At 43.6% G+C, this 12,201-nt stretch overlaps 1 protein-coding gene across 1 annotated transcript in view; it reads right to left on the bottom strand.

Annotated features, from left to right (window-relative positions):
• Nucleotides 1-9,866: 9,866 nt before the first annotated feature.
• SLC1A4 (solute carrier family 1 member 4) overlaps nucleotides 9,867-12,201 on the bottom strand; it is a 39,382-nt gene continuing 37,047 nt past the window's right edge. The window contains exon 8 of the mRNA XM_007940059.2: nucleotides 9,867-10,101. Coding sequence (XP_007938250.1) covers nucleotides 9,867-10,101 — 235 coding nt within the window. The remainder of the gene's footprint in view (nucleotides 10,102-12,201) is intronic.

Raw genomic sequence — 12,201 nt, 5'->3', positions numbered from 1 at the left:
ATATCACATGCAAGCAAAATCTTGTTGAAGATAATTAAAAAATGGTTGCAGCAGTATATTGACAGAGAACTTCCAGAAATGCAAGCTGGATTCAGAAGAGGACGTGGGACATGGGATGCCATTACTGATGTCAGATGGATCTTGGCTGAAAGCAAAGAATACTAGAAAGGTGTTTACTTGTGTTGTGTTGACTATGCAAAAGCGTTTGATTGTATGGATCATAACAAATTGTGGATAACATTGAGAAGAATGGGAATTCCAGAACACTTAATTGTGCTTATGAGGAACCTGAACATAGACCAGGAGGCTGTCATTTGAACAGAACTAGGGAATACTGCATGATTTAAAATCAGGAAGGGAATGCCTCAAGGTTGTGTCCCTTCACCATACTTATTCAATCTGTATACTGAGCAAATAATCTGAGAAGTTCTACTATATGGAGAAGAACATGGCATCAGGATTGGAGGAAGACTCATTAACAGCCTGCGATAGGCAGGCAACACAACTTTCCTTCTGAAAGTCAGGATGACTTAAAGCACTTACTGATGAAGATTAAAGATTATGGTCAGCAATATGGATTACATCTCAATACAAAGTGCAAATCCTCACAATTGGACCAATAAGCAGCATCATGATAAATGGGGAAGTTGTCAAAATTTTCATATTACTTGGTTCCACAATCAACACAAATGGAAGCCTCAATCAAGACATCAGATAATGTATTGCACTGGGCAAATCTGCTGCAAAAGACCTCTTTCAAGTACTGAAGAGCAAAGATATCTCTTTGAAGACTAAGGTATGCCTAACCCAAGCCATGGTATTTTCAATTGCCTCAAATGCATGTGAGAACTGGACAATGAATTAAGGAAGACCCAAGAAGGGTTGATGCTTTTAAGTTGTGGTGTTGGCAAAGAATACTGAAAGTACCATGGACCGCCAAAAGAATGAACAAATCTGTCCTGGAAGAAGTGCAAACAGAATGCTCCTTGGAAGTGAGAACAGCCAGACTTCGTCTCACCTACTTTGGTTATGTTGTCAAAAGGAACAATTCCCTGGAGAAGGATATCATGCTTGGTAATGTAGAGGGTCAACAAGGAAGGGGAAGCCTCTCAATGAGATGGATTGACACAGTGGCTGCAATGACGGGCCCAGGTATAGCAAGGATTGTGAGGCTGGCACAGGACTGGGCAGTGTTTCATTCTGTTGTACATAGAGTTGCTATGAGTTGGACCCGACTTGACAGCGCCTAACAACAACAACATGCAAAGGCATTTGACTGTGAGGATCATGATAAATTATGTGAAGAATGGGAATGCCGGAGCACTTAGTTGTGCTCATATGCAATCTGTATACAGACCAGAAGGTAGTCATTTGAACAGAACAAGGAGATACTGGGTGGTTTAAAATCAGAAGTGATGTGATTCTATATGGAAAGTTCTTTAAAGAGCACAATGCTCAAGGCAGTGTGAGTCAAACCTTTTAACTGAAACTCACCTCTAGAGTTCAGGGCTGTCATGTACAGCAATGAAGGCTGTGCACTGTACAATTCCAGGTGTCATTTACACAGGCTATGAAGCGAAGGAATTGCACAGTGTATCAGCCCTGCCAATGTGAGCAGAATTACTTGCTCTGGATCTAGAGATACATTTTAACTTAGCATCTGGTCTAGATAAACAGACCTTCATCAGTTATACGTATTTGGACAATAGACTCTTCTAGTTAGTTATGTGTTCTCTTAACTAACCTGAAATCTTACTGTTTTGGTTTGTCAAAGAACAAAATCTTGCACTCTGTTAGGAGTGAAAAGGAAACCTGTTGAGGAATAACAACAACTGCAGTTGGGCAGCACATAATGGGATTAGTAAATGCTCCAAAGTATGGAAAATTAGAAGGGCTTTTTATATAGGAGAAGTTAGGGAAGCAGTAACCATTAGTCATACATTACTAACTATTAAGTCATACGTCAGTTAATCTACACATGTCCGAGAGTAAGCCTATGCAAGCATTTTGTGAACATGGTTCCACTTATCTTTCAAACACAGAGGCAGCTTGTGCAAAAGCATTCTTTGCAAGAACAGGCGCAGTTTTGCCCCTCCCCTCATTTCCTCAGAGAAAGAACAGATTAACCCATTACTGTGAGTTTGGCCTGAACGGCTCTCATTTTTTTAGGTCTGCTAGCACAGGTTTAACCTCTGGTGAAAAGCAGCCAAACACTTTTCAGAATAGATGCAGAACAGGCTAAAATTACTGAATCTGTATTTGATGCTTAATGAAATCTTATAGGGCTTCTCTGAGTATGTATGGGGAGTGGGGAGGTGGGGAGAGGTTACATTCTGAACATTTATTCTCTTTATCTGGGATGTGTCTTTAAAAGGTAAAGGTGTTATGATTTCACTTATATGACATGCTCAGAATAGGCAAATCTATAGAGACAGGAAGTAGATTAGCATTGCCAGGGTCTGCAGAGGGAAGGGACTGTTAATGGATATGGGGATTCTTTTTGGGTGATGAAAATGTTCTGGAATTAGATAGTGGTGATGGTTGTGCAGCTCTGTGACTATATTAAAAACCACTGTATATTTTATGATGATACTGTATCCATAAGACAAGAACAGGATTTAATGGAAAAGGAAAAAAAATATTAGAGAGCTTAAAAATTAAAAACATGATCACAGAAGTTAAAAAAATGGACTGAGTGTTACATTGGACATAGAGGATAAAATAAACTGGAACATCTCCCTGAGGGATACTTTTAGAAAGAGATAGAATGTATGTAAGAAAAGTTGAGAGATCTTTAGATTAGATATATGTATTTATATCCATTTTAATTTTTATTATTATAGCCCCCCCAATGAAGTGGATTTAATTATTGTAATTCATTTTTCCTGTGAGAAAATAGAAGTCCAGACACAATTTCATGGAGCAAGTCAGAGACACTGCTCAGTCCAGAACTCATGTCTCTTAACTCACAAGCCAAAATTTTCCTTTCCCTGGCTCAGTGACTGTTTAATTAGGATAATTGTAAAATTCTTATTTTAGTATATTATAATACTGAAGGCATCCAAGGGAGGACATGGGTATGGCTGTATCTCCCGTTGTAATGGGGTCAGGGATTGGAATTCTTACATTGCTCTCTAACTCTAGAGTATTGAATTATGAATTTTCCAAACTAATCCACTTTACCAATTTCAGTTTCTAAAATATGTTTATGAGTGTTTGTAAAGAATATGTGCTCTCTGTTTTCAGGGTAGAGTTTGCTATACACATAATTAATCACATTATTCAGTTCTTTCAGATCCCTATTTTATTTCTTCTCAACTTGATCTTTCAAAGGCTGAAAGATATGTTAAAATCTCTCATTATTATTATCTTCTGTTTTTTTGTCTTTCACTTTTCTATAGTTTTTGTTTTCCACATCTTGATACTACTATGTTATATGGTCAAAATATGCTAATTACAGCTTTATTGTGAAATGTTTGTTTTGCCCTTAAAATACTTGTATTTGCTTATTTCTATAATAACAACTTATTGAAAACATTAATATGTTCTATTAATTACTTTTTTAAAAAAAAACTGTATACTTTACAATGGTGAATTTTATGGTATGTAAATTATATCTAAAAAATTCTGTTATTTAAAAAAAAAAGTAAAGAGACATAGTATCTTTACTGACCTCAGGACACTCCTAAAGCTATTTTTTCAAAGAACCACTCACTGTATACTCCTGAGCTTTATGTGTGATTTTTTTTTTCACCTTTAAAAGCAGAGCTTAGGGGTAGTTGTGGGTTCTGGGACAAGTTCATCTGCTACAAACCAGCCTGAGAATCCCCAGTGTCAACTCAGTCTCATGTTTTGAGATGTAAACTTATATCTGCTAAACCCCAACCCAGCACTCTTTTATGCATTGCTCCTAAGACAAAATACTGCAGGTTTGAGATTCCTTCTGGTCAGGTCTTCCACCTCAAACCCCAGTGGACCAACTCCTCCTCTCGAACCCGCAGTGTTGGCTGCATCCCAGCCTCCTCAGCCTATCAATCTAAATGCATTCAGTCTCTTGGAACTGACTCACATTCTGTCTGCAGCGTCTACCAAGGAAGTGAGTTCAGGTTTTTCCCTCTGTTTTGTCCTAAAATCATCAAGGTAATTGCAGGTCCAAGACCATGTCTTGTGGATAATCACAAGAGGAAATGTTCAGTGGGAAATGCCACTGATGGGGCTTCAGAGACCGCCAGACCAGGCCTTCTTGCCACTGTACCTCTTCTCCCTCATTGAGTCAGCCTGTGTCTTTTTCTTCCTCATTGCTGGTCTGATTTGGGCCATTTAATACTCAGCTATGTTTATGTAAATGCACCCTGTGGCACAATGGTTAAGCATTCTGCCTGCTGACTAAAAGATTTGTGGTTCGAACCCACCAGTGGCTCTGTGGGAGAAAGACCTGGTGATCTGCTTCCACAGAGTGTGGCTTAGGAGACCCTGTTGGGCAGTTCTGCTCCATCACATGGAGTCACTGTGAGTCAGAGTCAGCTCAAGGGCACCCAACAACAAATTTATGTCAAATTTCTAGAGCAGAGATCATCTTCACAGTTCAACTGTGACTCTAAATTAGGTGGGTTACTGAAGATCTTCAGCTAATTGGCATGTTTTTATTTTTGTATAGAAGTTATGGGATCTTTCCTTTGCAAAATGCTTTTCACAGATGATCCTGGTGGCTGAGGTCCCAGAAATGGATTTGTCTCGACTGTTCTTCCGCAGACATTTCTCCCCCTTCGCAGACATTTCTCCACTCTTGCATTCAGAAGGCAGAGTAGCAAGGGCATGTGACAGGACAGGGTTTTCCAGAATCATTTTTCTTGTTTTTGGCGCCCTGTGGCTTAGACTAGCCCTGTTTGTGGGCATCACAGGATTGAGGTTTCACAGCGACAGATCCTGACATCAGTCAACAAGAGAGAAAGAGCACAAGCTTGTTTGTGCTGGTCAACTAAGGGCCAGTAGCCACCCTCATACCCCCAGGGGTCTTTTTCTGAATCCTGCCAGAAAGGGAACATTTACCACAGGATGAGAACAGAGCAGAGAGTGGAAACTCTGATTTAGAAAATGGCACGGTAGGGTGCTTCTAACAGACTAAGGCAGGACTAGGACAAAGTGAGTAACAGCTGGCCTTTGAGAAGGAACCTGAACTGCCTTCACTCCTGGGGACCTGTCTCAGCCCCTGGGAGCATCTAATCAGGTTAAACCCCAAGGGGGCAATGAGAGCAAACACTGATGGAAAGAGCACTGACTGTGTGCCACACGCTTTTTTGAACGCTTTATATATATTAATCCATCTAATCTTCAAAGTGGGAGTTCTGGTTAGCATAGTGCCTAAGGCACTTGACTGCTAACCAGAAGGCTGGAGGTTCAAACCCACTAGCCACTCCTCCGAAGGAGGGTTGGGGCATCTTCTTTTGTTAGTGATACTGCCTCAGAAACCCAAGGAGGGGTCACTATGAGTCGGGTCTGACTCGATGGCACACAACAACAAAATCTTCAAAATAGGAGTTCTGGTGGCGTAGTGCCTAAGGCATTTGACTGCTAACCAGAAGGCTGGCAGTTCAAACCCACCAGCCACTCCTCAGAAGGAAGGTTGGGCAACGTACTTCTGTAGTGATACTGCCTCGAAAACCCAAGGATGGGTTGCTATGGGTCGGATCTGAGTCCACGGCAGAGTTCGGTTTGGTAATCCTCAGACTAGCCTATGCCGTTGGTATTATTATCTCCATTTAAAAAATGAGCAGAGGGAGGCACAGAGGTTGAGCCCAGGGTCACATAGCAAGCAAGTGGCAGAGCTGGCACTGGAGAGCACAATCCCTGCTCCTTCCTACACATGCACACATGCATACGCCAGTTCACAGTTACACCTGGAGTTCCTCCTCTGCGCAGGTTCAAGTGATCCAGCTAATCAGCACTCTTTCTGGTCAACTGAGAAGAGGGAGCTTGAGTGTGTGGGATTGCCCTTCTTGGTTTGGCTACACTGAAAAGCTAAATCGCTGAGTGCTCTCACCCCTCAAACACTCTCCACACAATAGATCAAGGCAGCCACACACCAGAATGGGAATCCAAATTGTCAGTAAGCCTCTTTTGATCTGTGCAAACTCTGTGCTTTGCCCAATGCAGTGTAGTAAATTACTTAGTGTGGCTTTTCTACCCATAAGTCTTTGTAAACTCCAAGGTGGGATTTTCTATGAGCAACTGAGGAGCTATCCACCTGGGTTATTTCTGTTGGGTGTGGCACAATACAATGTTCTGGGAGGTTCCCACTCTCTCTCACGAGCTTAGAGTTCTGATGCTGTGATTGGCTAGTTTGACCACCCTTCCGGGCTCAAAAGGAGGCCTCCTGGAGGCAGAACTCTCTCTGACTGCTGGTTGAGGAAGACGTGCTGCCGAAAGAGACACGTGCCCCTGAAAGAGACAGGCGTTGCTGGGAGAGAGACTGAGCATTTTTCTTGACCTTGAGTTGTAGCCTGGTGCTTCCCTAATAAACCCCATAATCTGTGAGTTCTGTGTGGCCACTGCAGTGAATTATCGAACCCAGGAGAGAGGTGGTGGGTGCCTTGGGAGGAACGGTTGGTGAAAGGGCTGGAGGGAGGCAGCATGTCTGGCCTTGCAGTAATAGGCCTTGGGTTACTGCTGGTAATCCTGCCTTCCCCTTGTAGGGTTAGAGGAGGTCAGAACATGTGGCCTTCTTGCCGTTTTTGCACCCAGAATTGAAAGCCGGTTTCCATCTTATATGGGAAATGTCCAGGTCAGAACTGGACTTTCTTCAGAGGCCCCAGGGCCTGGAAAGAAAGGGTTCAGGTGTGAGCTTGCAGGATAATCCTATTCTAAAAGACTTCTAGATTCCCTAATTGTGCCGAAATGTGGTGTCATTTCTAACAGGATTATGAAAAAGGCTGGGTGTGGTGGTGACAGACAGTAGAGGCAGAATCCCTGTCTTATTTAGGGACTTTCCCAGAAATATATGGACTGGGGCATTCTTCCCTGTTGCCCCAGCTTGGCTCTTGGTTTACAGTAGATGCTGTTAAGGCCATTTGACCTGAGTTGTTCTGGCAAGACTTAACTTCATGGAGCTATGTGGCAAAACTACACCCATTTTGCAAGAGCCCTGTTGTTGACTACAAAGGAGCCCGTGAGTAACACGTGTGATGCCTGGCAGCAGCTCTAGCCACTTAACTGTGCCCACTGCTTTAGGGGCTCACGCGGGCTGAAAGATGCAAGGGAGAAAATTCAATTCAGTCACCCCAGGCCACCCCTAGAAGAGCAATCACTCCTTCAGTAAATACCACTTCATAAAACAAGAAAGGATAAAGGAACACGCAGATCCCAGTAGTATTCATATTTGAGGACTGTGCTATATTTTAAGGCAAAACAGAGATGAACAGTGTTTGAACAACACTTACGACACCATGTTAGAAAGAGGATAGCAGAAGGGACATGTTCAGACACAGTGAGAAAGTGGGATCTTCCCAGTCTGGTGATTCCTGGTCTACTGACTCCTCTTGTGGATGGATCCTGGAAAATGGACAGAAATGGCACTTCTCCCTCCTCTTCTTGCCTCCAAGAGGAAGGGGACTGATTATCTGAATTTTATACAGAAGCACCTCCTCTAGACTTCAGCACTCTACTTCCCATATTTCCAGTTCTAGCATGTAGCTCATTCAGTCACAGGGGCATTTTCCAGCTCTAACTCATTCCCATTGAGAAATTCATCCCCCAATATGGAAAAATCAGGGAGCCAAAGCCAAACTCTATCCAAACGCAAACTTGCTTGTATTGGCACTAACTACATGTATATGGAAGAAGGAAGAGGACTTACTGAAGCCTGAAAAATAGTGAAAGTTCATTTGCAGTTTTAAAATCAAATCAAATTTGATTGTTTCCCCTTTAAAAACAGAAGGATGTTAGGAACAGGCTGTCACCACAGGGCAAAAGTTTCCAGGCACCTGTCTGCTCAATTCCTGCTCCCTCCTGGCATAACAAGAGACTGGAGTGGCTTAGCTGCTTTAAAGAGGGCTAGGCTTCCCACGGGCAGGGTCAGCTCTGTACCCAGCTGGCTCCTCCTCACTCCCTCTGCTCAGGGGCAGGCCCCCAATTTTAAAATGAGGAGAGCTCAAAGATCTCTGCCCCAGCTGCCTATTTCATTGCAAAGGTACATGCTCCTTCCGTAGAGCCTGGGTGACTTGCAGCAACAGAGAAGATGGGATGAATGAGGCTGAAATCTGGGGATTTGAATGGCCTATTGCAGGGTGGCAGGAACAGTGCCTGGGGGCTAGAAGTGATGGAAGTCAGATACCCAGAAATGCAGCAGAAGGTACGGTAATCAACTCATTAAACCTGGAAGAACACCGGGAGGGGCTGCATTTGATGTTATAAAACAATTACATAAAAGAACAAGTGGCATGATAAAAGTCTGGCAATGGACACAGAGAACAAAGTCCTGCTCATAAAAGCTGTCTGCCCCACAAGCATGAGGCCTCCATGGAGAAAGGTATCACTTGGGTAGAAACAGTAAGAGCATAAGGAGTCAGAACTTGATATACAGGAAGCAAAATGGTCATTTTCACAGATTCACTCAGTTTGCCCCACCAAATCCTTCTGAGGTAGGTAAGAGGCAGGTGACATTAGCCCCATTTTACAAATGGAGTAAAGTGAGGCCCCAGGACTTGCTGCAGGTCACACCAAGAGCCACAGTAAGGCAGCAGCAGTGCCTTTGTATTCCCTCTCACTGGAAACACACTGTCTCCTCTAGATTGAAACTAAGTCAGCAGGTAACTGGAGGAATGTGGCCCCTTTCACTTAAAAATTTCAACTTTGATGCACTGGCAGGAAAGGAGAGTAAGTTCCATGGAAACCAGCCAAAGCCAGGAGTCCCGGGAGTAGGGACACTCCACCTCCATTAGTGGGGTGATTGTTTTTGTGTTTGTTTTTGTTTCCCTTTGCTGCAGTGCAGTATTTTAAAGAGACTCTAGTGGAATTAAAATAACGCATTGAAAAATGAATGAGGGTGTTGTACGTGAAGACATCACACCTCCCCAGAGGAGACAGCTTTGTTCTGGCCTGTTGCTAAATCAGAGTGGATGGTGATAAAGCTACAGAACTGTCAGAGGCCCAGGGCTGGGAGAGAAGGGGGACAATTGTGTACATAGGTCCATTCCTGATTAGAGTACTTCCTTTCCCCTGTAGGCTGTATTCCCTCACCCTTCTATGACCTCAGAATTTACACTGTTTGTTTAATGTCAATGGTCAGAGACCCAGGCATGCTAACACCCATCTGTACAGCACCTCTAGCCCTCCAGCAATCAGAGAATCAGAAGGCAACCCCCAACCCCCACCCTGTTATAGCACAGACTCTTAAACACTTCCAGTTCCAGCTCAGGGAATTCCAGCCAAGGCTAAGAATTCGGGAATTTTTCCTACTACTATCGCTCATGAGGCAATGTAACATGAAACGCCTAGGTTTGTCTGGAATATCCCCAATGTGGAGCTGACTGGGTGCAAAGAAGAATACACCTACATTTTCCCAAGCTTGAACAACCAGGTTTCCATGAGTCCATTTTTTCCTCGAGCCTGGCAGCTCAATGGGGTGTTTCCCAACATCCCCAGTGTAAGACAGTTGCAGCTGGGCATGGATCAAGCCAAATATCAGAGTGTCCTGGTGCTTAGTAACCAGTCCTGCTGGGAAGCCCAATACCAAATCATCCTCAAACCGGTCACTGGGGCAAAGCATTGCTCAGGAGATCCAAGTCAGCAAGGGCTGTGCCCCGTGTCCAGCAGCTGGACTACCAGGATGGGGTGCTCTTGCTGACAGGAAACCTGAAACTTAACCCCGATCACAGAACCGACTCCTTGGATTCCAGTTCTGAGGTGCTGGAGGCAGGGCCGGCGGGGTTCTGGTGTGTCACCAGAGGGGTCGTCTCTTCCTCAGACTTGCTGTTGGGTATAGCTTCCACTTTCACCTCCCTTAGTTCCTGCTCTCCTTTCTTCATGGCCTTCTGATTCAGGTGATGGAGAATGCCTGCACCCAGGGCATCCCCTTCCACGTTCACCACGGTGGTGGTACGATCCCTGATGAGAAAAGTACAAAAGGTAGGTGTGATATCCAGTGCTGCCTGCAGCTATAGGGGGAATAGTCCTGGAAAAGTGATTGTGAGGGGCCCTGCTATTTCCTGTAGGGCATGACACTCAAGGTTTAAGACCTTACCTTACTCTAAATTGATTTTCTTTAAACATTTCTTATTCATCTAAAGTAATACACTCTCATTTTAGAAAACCAAGAAAAAGAGAACTATAAAGAACGAAACAAAAGTCTTTCACAAAAGTCACTTATTAACATCAATTAACATTTTGATCTTTTTCCTGTCATTTTTTAATACATGTGTTTTGTGTATAATAAACACCATCATGCAAAAATTACATTTATATTAGCCTAACCAAACTCACTGCCATCAAGTTGATTCTGACTCATTGTGACCCCTATTGGGTTTCCAAGGCGGCAAATTTTTACAAAAGTAGATTGCCCCATCTTCCTTGTGCAGAGCAGCTGGTGGGTTTGAACCACTAACCTTTGAGTTAGCAGTCAAATGCCTTAGGCATTGTGCCACCAGAGCTCCTTACATTTATATTATATAATATTAAAACCAAATTCACTGCTGTCAAGTCAGTTTCAACTCATAGTGACCACTCCTCGGGTTTCTGAGGCAGTATCTCTACAGAAGTATATTGTCCAGTCTTCCTTCCGAGGAGTGGCTGGTGGGTTTGAACCGCCAGCCTTCTAGTTAGCAGTCAAATGCCTTAGGCACTATGCCACCAGTGCTCCCAACATATTACACCATATATAATACATGTATCATTTATACTTTATATGATGGGTTGACAGCATATACTGTTTTGTGTCCAGCTTTTTTCCCACTCAGCATTACACTGTAGGAGTTCCCCTTCTTTTTCCTCAGTTCAACACTGCATACAACTGAGTATTACTCTTCACTTGTTTCATATGGCTGCTCCCTAACACTGCCTCCTAGAAAACAGTACTATCCTTTCTAAAAGCTTAATCATCTTCCCATAGATTAACCCAATGACCACTCTCCAGTCCTTGGCACTCAGAAGAAGTATTATGCCCATTTTGAAGAGAGGGTAAAAATGTGAACTTGCCCAAGGGCACTGGAGAAGCTGGAGCCCTGCATAGGCTTCAAGCTGAAAATCAGATGCTTTCAGCCTTGGTTGGGGGCTGGTATGATTCAGGCCTCTACTGGACTGCCTGCTTGGTATTCTGTTTCCCTGTTTTTGGCTAAGCCCCTCTTAGTTGTCCACCTTCCCCATGCAGAATAGGCGGCTGGGTGAGGAAGGAGATGGGACCTTAGACCCTCTGCTCTGGCCCAGTCCAACTCGTGAATTGTGGGACCAAGTTCCCCTTGATGAATACAGTCTGGACAAAAGGGGTGTCTGTTGCACATTTCACTGTCATTGCTATGAGGAGCCCTAAGGACTCTGAAATGCCCCTTCAAGGCTCCAAGGCTTTAAGAAAAAAAAAAAAGGAAACTGGAAACCACCACTCCCAACCACCACGGGCAGGGCCACAAGCCCAGGACAAGCACTTGTGTCTCACTTACCTCATGCCTGGCTCTCACTGGCTTGGGCAGGATGTATTTTTCTTTGTTAACATTTACTGATTACTTTACCATGTGCCCAGGAGCTCTGGTGGGTAGTAGGTGGCATGGTAGGTAAGGCATTTTGGCTGCTAACCAGATGGTCAATGGTTCAAACCCACCAGCTGGTCTGTGGGAGCAAGATGAGGCAAATCTATTTCTGTAAAGATTTACAGCCCTAGGAAACCCAGTGAGGGTCACTATGAGTCAGAATCAACTTGATGGAAGTGGGTCTTTTTTTTTTAACCATGTGCTCAGTACTCTTGTTTTGTGTACTGTGCATACACTAATTCATACTATCTTCACTGCAACCTAGTGTGGATGGTAGTTTTGTTCCCATTTTTTTTTTTTTTTTTAATTATTATTAGGATTTGGGTGAAGATTTACAGAGTAAATTCACTTTTCATACAGCAGTTCACATATACTTGGTCTCATGTCATTGACCAAAATTTACAATGCAGCAGCTCCCCTCCCACTTCCTCCCCATATTACCTCCTCCCAGTGTCCATCCCTTCATACT

This window comes from Orycteropus afer, unplaced genomic scaffold, assembly GCF_000298275.1.
Source record: "Orycteropus afer afer isolate SDZICR_OR568_19922 unplaced genomic scaffold, OryAfe1.0 scaffold00065, whole genome shotgun sequence".
Taxonomy (NCBI): Eukaryota; Metazoa; Chordata; class Mammalia; order Tubulidentata; family Orycteropodidae; genus Orycteropus; species Orycteropus afer.
The sequence above is the reverse complement of the archived record's forward strand: the minus strand, read 5'-3'. Positions and strand labels throughout refer to the sequence as shown.